The 18,917-nt window shown below is 42.6% G+C and overlaps 1 protein-coding gene across 1 annotated transcript in view; it reads left to right on the top strand.

Moving 5' to 3' along the window:
* OTOG (otogelin) overlaps positions 1-18,917 on the top strand; it is a 288,440-nt gene that overhangs the window by 32,226 nt on the left and 237,297 nt on the right. Inside the window, exons 7-13 of the mRNA XM_088458241.1 lie at positions 2,740-2,873; positions 8,751-8,857; positions 10,798-10,907; positions 11,219-11,344; positions 12,850-12,958; positions 14,166-14,212; positions 16,302-16,447. Coding sequence (XP_088314367.1) covers positions 2,740-2,873; positions 8,751-8,857; positions 10,798-10,907; positions 11,219-11,344; positions 12,850-12,958; positions 14,166-14,212; positions 16,302-16,447 — 779 coding nt within the window. The remainder of the gene's footprint in view (positions 1-2,739; positions 2,874-8,750; positions 8,858-10,797; positions 10,908-11,218; positions 11,345-12,849; positions 12,959-14,165; positions 14,213-16,301; positions 16,448-18,917) is intronic.

Below are 18,917 nucleotides of genomic sequence, written 5' to 3'. Positions count from 1 at the left end.
TTTTTTTATCTTGCAGGGCCATTCATTAAGGATTCTACTGGAGAAGAGGACAGACCGTCTGGTATGTGTGAGTGGGTAAGGGTATGAAATAAAGTTATACTGTCACGGTGTGTGTGTTTTGTCTTTCTTTAACTATTTATTTTACAGTGGGGGTACAGTTGCCGCATGTCTGCTGGCACTTGTAGTTCCACAAGTGCAACATGGCAGGCATGCTGGCACCTGTAGTCCCACTGTAAAGTACAATAGTATTACATTATTTGGCCCCCCCACTACCTCTATACCCACCGCTCCCGGGGTATGGGGAAGAGCCCCAGGCTTCAGCATAAGCCTGTGGTGCTCGGGAGGGGGGGACCCTTCTTTGGGGGGTCCCCGACTCCCCTGAGATCACCGGCTTGCGCTGACCGACTTGGGGTGCTAATGCTTTGGACCTGGATCCCCGGTGATTGGGTCTCCGGGCTGTGGCATTACACCCCGGTCGTTTGGCTCTGTTGCTGGTCTTAAATATAGGGGGTACCCCACGTCTTTTTGAGCCCCTATTTTTAAGACCAGGACTGGTCCCTGCAGCCTGGTGTTGGTTTCCAAAATACGGTGGAACCCAACACATTTTGTTCCCCGTAATTTTAGAAACCAGGCCTGGCTGGCAAGCCTGGGGCTGGTAAGGCTTTTGGGGGGGGAGTTTTGGGGGCTATGTTATTTTTTATTAAAAACTTGTAACCCCTTTTTTTACAGGTACAAAAGAACGGGAATTAAAGGGAAAAATTACAGGGATACCCCTAAAGATTCATTGTTGGGCAAGGGGTTAATATTCTATGGCAGCACAGGGGGTTAGTATACATTAGTGACAAAAGGGGGCTAAACACATTGGGTTTGGGAAACACAATGCTTTCGCTGTGCTGTCTGTACTCACTTGACAACGCTGACACATGTGTGCTTCAGCTTTTCATTTTATGCAGGTACCCGACGTCACTCAAAATGGTGGAGGGGAGTGGCCAGGGACATTGTAGGTCGTACAACTGATCGTAAATGTGCAAAATTACATAAGATTGGGCTCAAATCATACACGATAGGTTGAGGTCTCTCTGCAAAACCATCTTATCTGCGATCCAACTACACGACGGCGGGGACGCGCATCGGGGTAGCAGAAGACTCAAAATACACCTATTTTCATAAGATTGGTCTGTCCAACCTGTAAAAACAGCCCAAATCGTGTGATTAATCATTCCGTGTATGGCCAGCTTATGTCACACCAAGCAATGCATCCCGATTGTCTCAGTGCAGAGTCACAGTTATTATCTTCTGCCACTGATGGTAAAACCATCGGCCAACAGTTGTTAACTATCGAGGGTTTCTAACCATCAATGGTCGATGGCTTTCCCTAGTTAGAGCTACTGAGATTTATTCAAGTAAAAGAATCGAGGATGAATGTTAGGAAAACAAACCAACTATTTGTTTTAATAAATGGCAGGAAGTAAGGAGAAGCAGCCTCAGAAGCGTTTGATGCAAGGTGGATACAACCCAGCATTCAGGAAGCGTATATACAGACAAGAACTCACCTATGCACATTCTACTCCTGTCTTCTGTCTATGGAAGAATGACGCAAAGCGGCAGTACGGTCGCTAACATTGCCGTATCAATATTCCAGCATCAGTGGGTTCAAAGTTTGAAAGAAATGAGCTTAGTGCGCTATATAGTGTCCTATATAGATTCCATGGGGTACATTTACTAAGGAGCGGGTTGTGTTTTTGACCAATAGCTTAAAGAGGCAAGGAGCTAATGCTAAACAGGATGGGTACGGGATGCCGGTGGTCAAAATCCTGACGCCGACATCTCGACATGGTTAGGATACCGACTCCTGTCGGCAGGTATCCTAACCCTTCCCCTCTTCCTACTCTAACCCTAATCCTCCCTCCCTGGTGCCTGAACCTAACCTCCCCCTCTCCGCACCTTAAACCTAACCTCCCCCCCTAGTTCCTAACCCTAACCATCCCCCTAGTGCCTAACCATAATGCTAACCCCCCGCCTAACCTCGCTACTTACCTTTGGGATGCCGGCGGTTGGGAAGCCGGTGCCGGATTCTGACAGGTGTCAGGATTCCAGCTCCGACATCCCGCACACCGGGATACTGAACAAGCCTGGTTTAGCACTTATTTCTATTATCGGCCATAGCCACTGATGGTCAGCACTTTGAAAACCGTTAGTAAATCTACCCACTGGTGTGTCCTGTCCTGAATCCGGGGGAGGGTGGATATACCCCCAATTATGTATTTGGGAACAGAATTGTGTCCTTTTCCATACAGTTTTCAGAAATGAACCTATCACTCGCCCCCATCAGCACCGCAACACTTCTCGTTCCTAAAAATCGCAAACCAGAAGAAATGGAGGGATAAACCGTGCATGTGCGCTTCTAACGCTGACAATAATTAGATGGAGGCGTAGTGCTGACGGTCTCACTGTAGGACAGAGGCACTTGTAGCAGTCGTTACCTAACATGGCACTGACCACGTTCTGAGAATTGGGGGAGAGGCAATGTTGGGAATACAGTTACTATGGCATTCTGTAACAGGCGTTGTATCAGCAGACTGATTGTTATGAAATATTGTTACATTTTCCCAAGTCTCCCTGAATTACTGGTCCTACTGGTTGTTTCATGTTAATAAGACCCCCCAGAAAGCTCAGACTCTGCCACGTATTGATCACATTTCACAAGTTTATGACGTTTTCCTCCCGTTACCATTTCAGGAAAAGTTACTGAAAACATTGAACAATTTGTAAACAGCTGGAGAGAGGACATGCCCCATAAATCCTCAGTACACCCCGTTACCCCTGTGCTGTACGAACCACCATGCGCAAAGCAGAATCCGCAAACAAAGCAGGTATGGGGCCCAGTAATCTATGCTCATAGGATCATAAACATACGGCTGTAGAGGTGATAGGAACAGGAGGATAACAGGTCATATACAACATTTATTATTTATATACAGAGTATGTATGGAATATGCTGCTGGTTTCTAGTTACAGGAGTATAATGGGACGGGGACTATAATGTTGCCTGAATATAATGGGTTGGTTATTAGTGTGTTACCTGTGTATAATGTGATGGAGATTAGAGCATTACTGGGTGTATTTGGGTTGGGGGATTATTATGTTACTATGTTGGGGATTAGTGTGTTGCCTGGACATAATGGGTTTGGGGATTAGTGTATAACCTGGATATAGCGGACTGGGGATTATAGTGTTACCTGGGTATAATGGGTTGGGGATCATAGTGTTATCTGGGTATAATGGGTTGAGAAATAGTATTTTACCTGGATATAATGGGTTGGGGATTATTATGTTACCTGGGTATAATGGGTTAGGGAATTAGTGTGTTACCTGGGTATAATGGGTTGGGGATTATTATGTTACCTGGGTATAATGGGTTACGGAATTAGTGTGTTACGTGGGTATAATGGGTTGGGGATTATTATGTTACCTGGGTATAATGGGTTAGGGAATTAGTGTGTTACCTGGGTATAATGGGTTGGGGATTATTATGTTACCTGGGTATAATGGGTTACGGAATTAGTGTGCTACCTGGGTATAATGGGTTGGGGATTATTATGTTACCTAGGTATAATGGGTTAGGGAATTAGTGTGTTACCTGGGTATAATGGGTTGGGGATTATTATGTTACCTGGGTATAATGGGTTAGGGAATTAGTGTGTTACCTGGGTATAATGGGTTGGGGATTATTATGTTACCTAGGTATAATGGGCTGGAGATCACAGTGTTATCTGGGTATAATGGGTTGAGGAATAGTGTTTTACCTGGATATACTTGGTTGGGGATTATTATGTTACCTGGGTATAATGGGTTGGGGATTATTATGTTACCTGGGTATAATGGGTTGGGGATCACAGTGTTATCTGGGTATAATGGGTTGGGGATTAGTGTGTTACCTGGATATAATGGGTTGGGGACTATAATGTTGCCTGAATATAATGGGTTGGTTATTAGTGTGTTACCTATGTGTAATGTGATGGAGATTAGAGCATTACTGGGTGTATTTGGGTTGGGGGATTATTATGTTACCATGTTGGGGATTAGTGTTTTACCTGGATATAATGGGTTGGGGATTATTATGTTACCTGGGTATAATGGGTTGGGGATTATTATGTTACCTGGATATAATGGGTTGGGGATCACAGTGTTATCTGGGTATAATGGGTTGAGGAATAGTGTTTTACCTGGATATAATGGGTTGGGGATTATTATGTTACCTGGGTATAATGGGTTGGGGATTATTATGTTACCTGGGTATAATGGGTTGGGGATCACAGTGTTATCTGGGTATAATGGGTTGGGGATTAGTGTGTTACCTGGATATAATGGGTTGGGGACTATAATGTTGCCTGAATATAATGGGTTGGTTATTAGTGTGTTACCTATGTGTAATGTGATGGAGATTAGAGCATTACTGGGTGTATTTGGGTTGGGGGATTATTATGTTACCATGTTGGGGATTAGTGTGTTGCCTGGACATAATGGGTTTGGGGATTAGTGTATAACCTGGATATAGCGGACTGGGGATTATAGTGTTACCTGGGTATAATGGGTTGGGGATTTATGTTACCTGGGTATAATGGGTTGGGGATCACAGTGTTATCTGGGTATAATGGGTTGAAGAATAGTATTTTACCTGGATATAATGGGACGGGGACTATAATGTTGCCTGAATATAATGGGTTGGTAATTAGTGTGTTACCTGTGTATAATGTGATGGAGATTAGAGCATTACTGGGTGTATTTGGGTCGGGGGATTATTATGTTACCATGTTGGGGATTAGTGTGTTGCCTGGACATAATGGGTTTGGGGATTAGTGTATAACCTGGATATAGCGGACTGGGGATTATAGTGTTACCTGGGTATAATGGATTGGGGATTTATGTTACCTGGATATAATGGGTTGGGGATCATAGTGTTATCTGGGTATAATGGGTTGAGAAATAGTATTTTACCTGGATATAATGGGTTGGGGATTATTATGTTACCTGGGTATAATGGGTTAGGGAATTAGTGTGTTACCTGGGTATAATGGGTTGGGGATTATTATGTTACCTGGGTATAATGGGTTAGGGAATTAGTGTGTTACCTGGGTATAATGGGTTGGGGATTATTATGTTACATGGGTATAATGGGTTACGGAATTAGTGTGTTACGTGGGTATAATGGGTTGGGGATTATTATGTTACCTGGGTATAATGGGTTAGGGAATTAGTTTGTTACCTGGGTATAATGGGTTGGGGATTATTATGTTACCTGGGTATAATGGGTTAGGGAATTAGTGTGTTACCTGGGTATAATGGGTTGGGGATTATTATGTTACCTAGGTATAATGGGCTGGAGATCACAGTGTTATCTGGGTATAATGGGTTGAGGAATAGTGTTTTACCTGGATATAATGGGTTGGGGATTATTATGTTACCTGGGCATAATGGGTTGGGGATTATTATGTTACCTGGGTTTAATGGGTTGGGGATCACAGTGTTATCTGGGTATAATGGGTTGAGGAATAGTGTTTTACCTGTATATAATGGGTTGGGGATTATTATGTTACCTGGGTATAATGGGTTAGGGAATTAGTGTGTTACCTGGGTATAATGGGTTGGGGATTATTATGTTACCTGGGTATAATGGGTTGTGGCGAATTAGTGTGTTACCTGGGTATAATGGGTTGGGGATTATTATGTTACCTGGGTATAATTGGTTAGGGAATTAGTGTGTTACCTGGGTATAATGGGTTGGGGATTATTATGTTACCTGGGTATAATGGGTTAGGGAATTAGTGTGTTACCTGGGTATAATGGGTTGGGGATTATTATGTTACCTAGGTATAATGGGCTGGGGATCACAGTGTTATCTGGGTTTAATGGGTTGAGGAATAGTGTTTTACCTGGATATAATGGGTGGGGGATTATTATGTTACCTGGGTATAATGGGTTGGGGATTATTATGTTACCTGGGTATAGTTGGGATCACAGTGTTATCTGGGTATAATGGGTTGGGGATTAGTGTGTTACCTGGATATAATGGGTTGGGGACTATAATGTTGCCTGAATATAATGGGTTGGTTATTAGTGTGTTACCTATGTATAATGTGATGGAGATTAGAGCATTACTGGGTGTATTTGGGTTGGGGGATTATTATGTTACCATGTTAGAGATTAGTGTGTTGCCTGGACATAATGGGTTTGGGGATTAGTGTATAACCTGGATATAGCGGACTGGGGATTATAGTGTTACCTGGGTATAATGGGTTGGGGATTTATTTTACCTGGGTATAATGGGTTGGGGATCACAGTGTTATCTGGGTATAATGGGTTGAGGAATAGTGTTTTACCTGTATATAATGGGTTGGGGATTATTATGTTACCTGGGTATAATGGGTTAGGGAATTAGTGTGTTACCTGGGTATAATGGGTTGGGGATTATTATGTTACCTGGGTATAATGGGTTAGGGAATTAGTGTGTTACCTGGGTATAATGGGTTGGGGATTATTATGTTACCTGGGTATAATGGGTTGTGGCAAATTAGTGTGTTACCTGGGTATAATGGGTTGGGGATTATTATGTTACCTGGGTATAATGGGTTAGGGAATTAGTGTGTTACCTGGGTATAATGGGTTGGGGATTATTATGTTACCTGGGTATAATGGGTTAGGGAATTAGTGTGTTACCTGGGTATAATGAGTTGGGGATTATTATGTTACCTAGGTATAATGGGCTTGGGATCACAGTGTTATCTGGGTATAATGGGTTGAGGAATAGTGTTTTACCTGGATATAATGGGTTGGGGATTATTATGTTACCTGGGTATAATGGTTTGGGGATTATTATGTTACCTGGGTATAATGGGTTGGGGATTATTATGTTACCTGGGTATAATGGGTTGGGGATCACAGTGTTATCTGGGTATAATGGGTTGGGGATTAGTTTGTTACCTGGATATAATGGGTTGGGGACTATAATGTTGCCTGAATATAATGGGTTGGTTATTAGTGTGTTACCTGTGTATAATGTGATGGAGATTAGAGCATTACTGGGTGTATTTGGGTTGGGGGATTATTTTGATACCATGTTGGGGATTAGTGTGTTGCCTGGACATAATGGGTTTGGGGATTAGTGCATAACCTGGATATAGCGGACTGGGGATTATAGTGTTACCTGGGTATAATGGGTTGGGGATTTATTTTACCTGGGTATAATGGGTTGGGGATCACAGTGTTATCTGGGTATAATGGGTTGAGGAATAGTGTTTTACTTGTATATAATGGGTTGGGGATTATTATGTTACCTGGGTATAATGGGTTAGGGAATTAGGGCCTGATTCACAGCCGCTCGTAAGCGGCAGCTCGTTCGCTCCGAGCATTGTTCGCACAACTGCGCATGCGTATGGGTTGTATAACGCATGCGCGAAGTAGTCATTGTGGTCGGAAATTGTGTGCCCGCAAAATAGGGAATGCCTGCTAATTTGAGTGACAGAATGAGGCGTTTGTGGGTGGTAACGGGGGAAGGTGCTTGAAAACGGGGAGTGGAGATCCGAATGCAGGCGTGCCAAACGGTCAAAACGGGCGTTTTAAGGGTGTGCATAATTAACAAAGCAGCGGCATCGACCACGTCACTTGGTTGTCTTTTAGCCTGAACTGCTCGCATGATTGCGGTAGGAAAATCCTACCACAAGCACTGCGAGCAGTTCATATACGCCTTTCGGTGTACTCGATTAATCTAATAAATAGTGGAGATGACGTAGGATGCGAGCGGCCAGGGGGCGTTTTTTAAAACATAGCGAGCGCATGTTTCGTTCGCTCGTTCAGACATAGAGGCGTCAACAGACCGCAAAGAGCGAGCGCTCTATTTAAATATCCGGCCCCTTTTTCTGAACGAGCGAGCGCAAATAGCGTCCGGCTCTGAATCAGGCACACAGTGTGTTACCTGGGTATAATGGGTTGGGGATTATTATGTTACCTGGGTATAATGGGCTAGGGAATTAGTGTGTTACCTGGGTATAATGGGTTGGGGATTATTATGTTACCTGGGTATAATGGGTTAGGAAATTAGTGTGTTACCTGGGTATAATGGGTTGGGGATTATTATGTTACCTGGGTATAATGGGCTGGGGATCACAGTGTTATCTGGGTATAATGGGTTGGGGATTATTATGTTACCTGGGTATAATGGGTTGGGGATTATAGTATTACATGTCTATAATGGGTTGGGGATTAGAGTATTACATGTGTATAATGGATTGGGGATTAGAGTATTACATGTGTATAATGGGTTGGGGATTAGAATATTACATGTGTATAATGGGTTGGGGATTACAGTATTACATGTCTATAATGGGTTGGGGATTAGAGCATTACATGTGTATAATGGGTTGGGGATTAGAGTATTACATGTGTATAATGGGTTGGGTATTAGCATTTTACCATGTTATAACAGGTTGGGGATATGAATGTTACCTTTTTAAATTGTTACCTGCGTACAATGGGTTGGGGATTAGACTGCTATCTGGGTATAATGTGTTGGGGATTAGCATGTTACCAGGGTGTAATGTTTTGGGGAGGGAATGGGTTCAAGGGGGACAGTTTGAGGGTGAAGAGGAGGTGATAAATGAGGACCTCAGAGTCTGTGGCGGGATGGATTTTAATGTGATGGATGTAACATACAAAGTTTAATAATTATTTGTGGCGTTGTGATCTCTCCCTAGGTGGCACATTCAATGTGTAGCTCATTACTACAAGCTCCATTTGAAAGCTGTCATGAGTTAGTTAGTCCGTTCCCCTTCATGGCGAGCTGTGCAAGTGACCTGTGCGTGTAAGTGCCTTGTTATTACAACATTAGTGACCTGTGCGTGTAAGTGCCTTGCTAGTATAACATTAGTGACCTTTGCGTGTAAGTGCCTTGCTAGTACAACATTAGTGACCTGTGCGTGTAAGTGCCTTGCTAGTATAACATTAGTGACCTGTGGGTGTAAGTGCCTTGTTATTACAACATTAGTGACCTGTGCGTGTAAGTGCCTTGCTAGTATAACATTAGTGACCTGTGCGTGTAAGTGCCTTGCTAGTACAACATTAGTGACCTGTGCGTGTAAGTGCCTTGTTATTACAACATTAGTGACCTGTGCGTGTAAGTGCCTTGTTATTACTACATTAGTGACCTGTGCGTGTAAGTGCCTTGCTAGTATAACATTAGTGACCTGTGCGTGTAAGTGCCTTGCTAGTACAACATTAGTGACCTGTGCGTGTAAGTGCCTTGTTATTACAACATTAGTGACCTGTGCGTGTAAGTGCCTTGCTAGTACAACATTAGTGACCTGTGCGTGTAAGTGCCTTGTTATTACAACATTAGTGACCTGTGCGTGTGAGTGCCTTGCTAGTATAACATTAGTGACCTGTGCGTGTAAGTGCCTTGCTAGTATAACATTAGTGACCTGTGCGTGTAAGTGCCTTGCTAGTACAACATTAGTGACCTGTGCGTGTAAGTGCCTTGTTATTACAAAATTAGTGACCTATGCGTGTAAGTGCCCGCTAGTACAACATTAGTGACCTGTGCGTGTAAGTGACTTTCAATTAATGAATATTAGTGACCTGCTATTCACAACATTACTGACCTGTGTGTCTAAGTTACCTGCTAGTAATGAACATTAGTGACCTCTACATGTAAGTGACCTACTACTAATGAACATTAGTTACCTGTACGTGTAAGTGACCTACTAGTCATGAACATTAGTGACCTCTACATGTAAGTGACCTACTACTAATGAACATTAGTTACCTGTACGTGTAAGTGACCTACTAGTCATGAACATTAGTGACCTGTGTGTCTAAGTGACCCGCTAGTAATGAACTAGCTGGTTACTTAGTTACTTGTACGTGTAATCTATTAATGGACATTAGTGACCTATGCGTCTAAGTGACCTGCTAGTAATGAACATTACTTACCTGTATGTGTAAGTGACCTACTACTAATGAACATTAGTTACCTGTACGTGTAATGACCTACTACTAATTAGTTACCTGTACGTGTAAGTGACCTGCTAGTAATGAACATTAGTTATCTGTGACTGTAATAGACCTGCTAGTATTGAACATTAGTGACCCATGTGTGTAATTAATTTTCTATTTAAATTTTTTTTTTGTTTTTTGTACTTATAAGTAACCTGCTAGTAATGAACATTAGTGACCTGTATGTGTAAGTGACCTGCTAGTAATGAACATTCGTGACATGTTTGTGTAAGTGACCTGCTAGTAATGAACATTAGTGACCCGTGTGTGTAAGTGACCTGCTAGTATTGAACATTAGTCACCCGTGTGTGTAAGTGACCTGCTAGTAATGAACATTAGTGACCTGTCTGTGTAAGTGACCTGCTAGTAATGAACATTAGTGACCTATATGTGTAAGTGACCTGCTAGTAATGAACATTAGTGACCTCTGTATATGTAAGTAACCTGCTAGTAATGAACATTAGTGACCTGTGTGTGTAAGTGACCTCCTAGTAATGAACATTAGTGACCTGTATGTGTAAGTGACCTGCTAGTAATGAACATTAGTGACCTGTATGTGTAAGTGACCTCCTAGTAATGAACATTAGTGACCTGTATGTGTAAGTGACCTGCTACTGCTAGTAATGAATATTAGTGATCTGTGTGTGTAAGTGACCTTCTATTAGTGAACATTAGGGACTTCTGTAATTAATCCTCATGCTACTGGTGATCAGCGTGTACAAAATATTTTGACTGGCTTTTCTCTCCCAGGTCAGATGGTGATGTTGGCACCTGGTGTAGCGCTCTGACAGAGTATGCACGCGGCTGTGCCCATGCTGGGCACCCTCTCCACGGATGGCGGGCAATGTATAAACAGTGTGGTAGGTCTGATGGAGACATCTGGGCACAGGGCTGTTACCCCGGCAGCTGGGTATAAAATATTTCCCAGTAGCTACTGAATTGGGCATAATTATTTTAATTAATTAATAATTAATTTTCCATGTCCCATCTGGGGGGGAGATCTTTGAACAATCATCAACTAGGCCCAGTTACTTCAATAAAACGTCTTGTGCTATATATGAAACACAATCCTGCATAACACAGAATGTACAGACACACGGACATCTTGCTCATGATTAATCTGTAATATTGGTACTTGGTGTGAGTACTGTTTATGTCTCTATATATACAGAGATCCCGTGTGATGCTGGTCTGGTGTACAATGACTGTATAGACTGCTGTCCGACCTCCTGTCACCAGAAGAAGGCATGTCTGGACAACGAGTTCTCCTGTGTGGACGGCTGCTATTGTCCTGCAGGTAACGTCATTCTTACCACCTCTGATATCCCCCAAACCCTGTTTCTGCATTATTATTATTATTATTATTATTATTATTAACCTTTATTTATATGGCGCCACAAGGGTTCCGCAGCGCCTTACAAAGTACTGAAACAAATGAGCACACAAGACAACAGTTATTAACAGTACAGACAATGCAGGACAAGTACATGATCTATAAACAATGCTGCATAACACCTAAATAAGCAGCAGGGTATCAGTAACCAAGTTTTAGGTGCCATTGTAAATGAGAGTAAAAGTAAGGCAAGAAGAAGCATGTGAGGAAGAGGGCCCTGCTCGCGAGAGCTTACATTCTGAGGGGAGGGTCAGACAGACAGGGGTGACACAGATGGGGTAGATAGTGAAGAAGGAGCATGGAGCAGTGGGTTAGGATGAGCGCTGGATAGCATTGAGGAAGAAATGGGTCTTGAGAGCCCATTTGAAGATTAAGAGCAAGGAAGCCAAGTGATGGAGGACTTTTGAGTGAAGGCCAGGGAGAGAAAAAAAGGCAGCTACTCGAAGAAGTTGGAAGAGGCAAATGTCATTAGTGTCGGATGGAAAGAATGAGATGGAGGGTTCAGAAGGTAAGAGTTGGTAGGAGTGACCCAAGGATAGATGGGTAAATACAGGGTTTGGTGATTGCAAGGAGAATCAAGGCGTTGTAGATGAAGTGCTCATAAACGGGGACCAGTTTATTATAGACAAAGCTGGCTTTCCAGAGGGAACAGGAGAGAGGGACAGAGTTAAGAGGCGAGAGGAGAATGAGATTATTAGGGTTGTTGTAGTGTGGAGGTGATATTGATCTAGAGCAGGGGGAAAAGGAGTGTGGGGTTATGTGGCTGGCTTCTGAATGAGGAAGGGTGACAGCAGGTGGTGGGTAAGGTAGAAGTTTAGCGCGGTGTGGGGGGGGGAAGAGGACAGGTAACTTGGAGAAAAGAGAGGGTGCAGGGTTTAGTGGTGGTGCAGCAGGACCATGGTGGAAGAGAAGGGAATAATACTGGAGTTGTGGGAGATGCAGTGGAGAGACTTATATGTGATGAAGAGAAACAGAGGAAGGGAAGGAGGGGGAGAAGGTAGAGGGGACCATGGATGGAGAAAAGAGGTGAAAACTGGTGGTAGAGGAGAAAATAATGTAGTTGCTGAGTGAGGGAGGAGTAGAAGAAAAGAGACTGAGGGGTCTATCTACCAAGCAGTGCCAGGAGACAGAGTGAAAAGTGACAAGGAAGTTCAGGTCCTGCTCACCGTTGACGTGTAGACCTTTGCCTGTACTCCACTATAGCGCTTGTGTTTATTCATACCCCATACATGCTTACATACATGTATATCACCTACATACATGATACAGAGAAGCTCTTGGTTTAGTAAGTGCTCAGCATTGGGGAACACTTTGATGTTACATCAGCCAGTCATAGTGAAGTTATGAGGTTGTGGGATCAGATTTATTCTCACAATGATGTTGCAGCTTTTTTTGTTTTCTATTCACAGGTTTGATTTTTGAAAATGGCACTTGTGTGAACCCCACTGAATGCCCGTGTGACTTCCTGGGCACCCCGTACCAGGCCGGCTCCATTGTGCAGGATCAGTGTAACAATTGGTGAGCTGCTGGGGAAGGAGGACGGTGGGGTGGAGTTAGGGATATACTGGGACGTTCTGAGTGAGGTACAGATATGGTGGTCAGATGGGTTCTGGGGGGGGAAACTGATTGTGTCCATACGGTGAGCGAGAACTTTATATAGCTTTGTGTATGCACTAATCTGTGGCTAGTCAATGTATTATGCAACATTTTGCAAGGAGCTATGTGATGATCTTTAAGTATAGTCTCATATATTGTTGAATCCATTCAATAAAGACTCCACCTACAGACAACACAGCAGAATAAGCTAAAATGTATATTTATTAAAAAAAACTGCATCAACCATTTCTATATATGTCCCCAGACCTGCTCCTTGTGTAGGGTGGGTGTATGTTCTGTAATTAATGTCACATGTCCTATATATCTGTCACGCATGGTATCCTCGCCAAATGGTGGTTTCCTCTCCGCACCGTGGATAAAGTGACGTCTTCCTGCCATTGCTCTGCACCCACCCACACTGCAAACAAACATTGCTCTGCACCCACCAACATTGCAAACAAACATTGCTCTGCACCCATCCACATTGCAAACAAACAGTGCTCTGCACCCACCAACTTTGCAAACAAAATTGCTCTGCACCCACCCACACTGCAAACAATCATTGCTCTGCACCCGCCAACATTGCTCTGCACCCACCCACACGGCAAACAAACATTGCTCTGCACCCACCAACACTGCAAACAAGCATTACTCTGCACCCACCCACACTGCAAACAGTCACTGCTCTGCACCCACCCACACTGCAAACAAACATTGCTCCGCACCCACACCCACTGCAAACAAGCATTGCTCTGCAGTCTGTACCCACCCACACTGCAAACAAACATTGCTCTGCACCCACCCACACTGCAAGCAAACATTGCTCTGCACCCACCCACACTGCAAACAAACATTGCTCTGCAGTCTGTACCCACCCACACTGCAAACAAACATTGCTCTGCACCCACCCACACTGCAAACAAGCATTGCTCTGCACCCACCCACACTGCAAGCAAACATTGCTCTGCACCCACCCACACTGCAAACAAACACTGCTCTGCATCCACCCACAATGCAAACAAACATTGCTCTGCACCCACCCACACTGCAAACAACCATTGCTCTGCAGAAATTACTGTCCAATTTAATCTATTTCGGGTCTTTCTAATGAATGTGATTTTCTTTCCAGCACTTGCTCTGGCGGTAAATGGATCTGCACAAATCTTACCTGTCCAGGTGAGTGTTATTACTGCATAGATAATGTGCGGGGGAGAGGACAAGTGTTATTACTGCATAGATAATGAGCGGGGGAGTGGACAAGTGTTATTACTGCATAGATAATGATGTTGGGGAGTGGACAAGTGTTATTACTGCATAGATAATAATATGCGGGGAATCGGACAAGTGTTATTACTGCATAGATAATGAGTTGGGGAGTGGACAAGTGTTATTACTGCATAGATAATGAGCGGGGGAGCGGAGAATTGTTATTACTGCATAGATAATGAGCGGGGGAGCGGACAGGTGTTATTACTGCATAGATAAGAAGCGGGGGAGCGGACAAGTATTATTACTGCATAGATAATGAGCTGGGGAGCGGACAAGTGTTATTACTGCATAGTTAATGAGCGTGTTATTACTGCATAGATAATGATGTTGGGGAGTGGACAAGTGTTATTACTGCATAGATAATAATATGCGGGGAATCGGACAAGTGTTATTACTGCATAGATAATGAGCGGGTGAGCGGACAGGTGTTATTACTGCATAGATAAGAAGCGGGGGAGCGGACAAGTGTTATTACTGCATAGATAATGAGCTGGGGAGCGGACAAGTGTTATTACTGCATAGATAATGAGCGTGGGAGTGGACAAGTGTTATTACTGCATAGATAATGATGTTGGGGAGTGGACAAGTGTTATTACTGCATAGATAATGAGCGTGTTATTACTGCATAGATAATGATGTTGGGGAGCGGACAAGTGTTATTACTGCATAGATAATGAGCGTGGGAGTGGACAAGTGTTATTACTGCATAGATAATGATGTTGGGGAGTGGACAAGTGTTATTACTGCATAGATAGTAATATGCGGGGAATCGGACAAGTGTTATTACTGCATAGATAATGAGTTGGGAAGTGGACAAGTGTTATTACTGCATAGATAATGAGCGGGGGAGCAGAGAATTGTTATTACTGCATAGATAATGAGCGGGGGAGCGGACAGGTGTTATTACTGCATAGATAAGAAGCGGGGGAGCGGACAAGTGTTATTACTGCATAGATAATGAGCGGGGAAGTGGACAGGTGTTATTACTGCATAGATAAGAAGCGGGGGAGCGGACAAGTGTTATTACTGCATAGATAATGAGCTGGGGAGAGGAGAAGTGTTATTACTGCATAGATAATGAGCTGGGGAGAGGACAAGTGTTATTACTGCATAGATAATGTGCGGGGAAGCGGACAGTTGTTATTACTGCATAGATAATAAGCGGGAGGAGCGGACAAGTGTTATTACTGCATAGATAATGAGCTGGGGAGAGGACAAGTATTATTACTGCATAGATAATGAGCTGGGGAGAGGACAAGTGTTATTACTGCATAGATAATGAGCGGGGAAGCGGACAGGTGTTATTACTGCATAGATAATAAGCGGGAGGAGCGGACAAGTATTATTACTGCATAGATAATGAGCTGGGGAGAGGACAAGTATTATTACTGCATAGATAATGAGCTGGGGAGAGGACAAGTGTTATTACTGCATAGATAATGAGCTGGGGAGAGGACAAGTGTTATTACTGCATAGATAATGAGCTGTGGAGAGGACAAGTGTTATTACTGCATAGATAATGAGCTGGGGAGCGGACAAGTGTTATTACTGCATAGATAATGAGCGGGGGAGTGGACAAGTGTTATTACTGCATAGATAATGAGCTGGGGAGCGGACAAGTGTTATTACTGCATAGATAATGAGTGGGGGAGCGGACAAGTGTTATTACTGCATAGATAATGAGTGGGGGAGCGGACAAGTGTTATTGCTGCATAGATAATGAGCTGGGGAGCGGACATCCCCCATAGATATGAGACAGGATATTTGTATATACAGTCTTCCTCAGTTCCAAACCCAGTGGTCATGAATGGAGCTTTAGGTCAGTTACAGATATATAATTATATATACCTACAAGTTATATGTGTATAATTGTCTCTGCTGATTGGCCAAAACCCCCCTGGGAAGTGGCACTCTGCGTTTCATCTGCTTTTACAGTTGTGTATACTGGAAGTGATACTGAGCACAGTCCCTGCTCTCTGTGTTTCTCTGTTGCCAGCGGAATGTTCTGTCACAGGAGACTTTCACATTATGACATTCGATGGCCGTAAATACACCTTTCAGGCCCTGTGCCAGTACATTTTGGCGAAGAGCCTCACGTCTGGGACTTTTACAGTGTCCCTGCAAAACGCCCCCTGTGGACAGGTGAGTGTCCGAGGAAAGTCATTACTGCCAGCCTGGAAATGTTATTTGTGATAGATATAGATATATAGATATAGAGAGAGACCCTGTCCTCAAATGTCTTCATTACTCATTATATATAGAGACTCTTACTTCAGTTGTCTTCATTACTCATTATATATAGAGACTCTCTCCTCAAATGTCTTCATTACTCATTATATATAGAGACTCTCTCCTCAAATGTCTTCATTACTCATTATATATAGAGAGTCTCTCTTCAGTTGTCTTACATCACTCATTATATATAGAGACCCTCTCCTTAGTTGTCTTCATTACTCATTATATATAGAGACCCTCTCCTCAGTTGTCTTACATTACTCATTATATATAGAGACCCTGTCCTCAGTTGTCTTACATCACTCATTATATATAGAGACCCTCTCCTCAGTTGTCTTACAGTACTCATATATAGAGACCCTCTCCTCAGTTGTCTTACATCACTCATTATATATAGAGACGCTCTCCTCAGTTGTCTTACATCACTCATTATATATAGAGACCCTCTCCTCAGTTGTCTTACATCACTCATTATATATAGAGACCCTCTCCTCAGTTGTCTTACATCACTCATTATATATAGAGACTCTCTCCTCAGTTGTCTTACATCACTCATTATATATAGAGACCCTCTCCTCAGTTGTCTTACATCACTCATTATATATAGAGACCCTCTCCTCAGTTGTCTTACATCACTCATTATATATAGAGACCCTCTCCTCAGTTGTCTTACATCACTCATTATATATAGAGACCCTCTCCTCAGTTGTCTTACATCACTCATTATATATAGAGACCCTCTCCTCAGTTGTCTTACATCACTCATTATATATAGAGACCCTCTCCTCAGTTGTCTTACATCACTCATTATATATAGAGACCCTCTCCTCAGTTGTCTTACATCACTCATTATATATAGAGACCCTCTCCTCAGTTGTCTTACATCACTCATTATATATAGAGACCCTCTCCTCAGTTGTCTTACATCACTCATTATATATAGAGACCCTCTCCTCAGTTGTCTTACATCACTCATTATATATAGAGACCCTCTCCTCAGTTGTCTTACATCACTCATTATATATAGCGACCCTCTCCTCAAATGTCTTCATTACTCATTATATATAGAGACTCTCTCCTCAAATGTCTTCATTACTCATTATATATAGAGACTCTCTCTTCAGTTGTCTTACATCACTCATTATATATAGAGACCCTCTCCTTAGTTGTCTTCATTACTCATTATATATAGAGACCCTCTCCTCAGTTGTCTTACATTACTCATTATATATAGAGACCCTGTCCTCAGTTGTCTTACATCACTCATTATATATAGAGACCCTCTCCTCAGTTGTCTTACATTACTCATTATATATAGAGACCCTCTCCTCAGTTGTCTTACATCACTCATTATATATAGAGACCCTCTCCTCAGTTGTCTTACATCACTCATTATATATAGAGACCCTCTCCTCAGTTGTCTTATATCACTCATTATATATAGAGACCCTCTCCTCAGTTGTCTTACATCACTCATTATATATAGAGACCCTCTCCTCAATTGTCTTACATCACTCATTATATATAGAGACCCTCTCCTCAGTTGTCTTACATCACTCATTATATATAGAGACCCTCTCCTCAGTTGTCTTACATCACTCATTATATATAGAGACCCTCTCCTCAGTTGTCTTACATCACTCATTATATATAGAGACCCTCTCCTCAATTGTCTTCATTACTCATTATATATAGAGACCCTCTCCTCAATTGTCTTCATTACTCATCATATATAGAGACCCTCTCCTCATTTGTCTTACATTACTCATTATATATAGAGACCCTCTCCTCAATTGTCTTCATCACTCATTATATAGAGAGACCCTCTCCTTAGTTGTCTTACATTACTCATTATATATAGAGACCCTCTCCTCAGTTGTCTTACATCACTTATTATATATAGAGACCCTCTCCTCAGTTGTCTTACAGTACTCATTATATATAGAGACCCTCTCCTCAGTTGTCTTACATTACTCATTATATATAGAGACCCTCTCCTTAGTTGTCTTACATTACTCATTATATATAGAGACCCTCTCCTCAGTTGTCTTACATCACTCATTATATATAGAGACCCTCTCCTCAGCTGTCTTACATCACTCATTATATATAGAGACCCTCTGCTCAGTTGTCTTCATTACTCATTATATATAGAGACCCTCTGCTCAGTTGTCTTCAATGCTCATTATATATAGAGACCCTCTCCTCAGTTGTCTTCATTACTCATTATATATAGAGACCCTCTCCTCAGTTGTCTTCAATGCTCATTATATATAGAGACCCTCTCCTCAGTTGTCTTACATCACTCATTATATATAGAGACTCTCTCCTCAGTTGTCTTACATCACTCATTATATATAGAGACCGTCTCCTCAGT

Source organism: Taudactylus pleione, unplaced genomic scaffold (assembly GCF_031769625.1).
Source record: "Taudactylus pleione unplaced genomic scaffold, aTauple2 ptg000820l, whole genome shotgun sequence".
NCBI lineage: Eukaryota > Metazoa > Chordata > Amphibia > Anura > Myobatrachidae > Taudactylus > Taudactylus pleione.
Note: the sequence above shows the minus strand (reverse complement) of the source record. Positions and strands in the feature narration are given on the sequence as shown.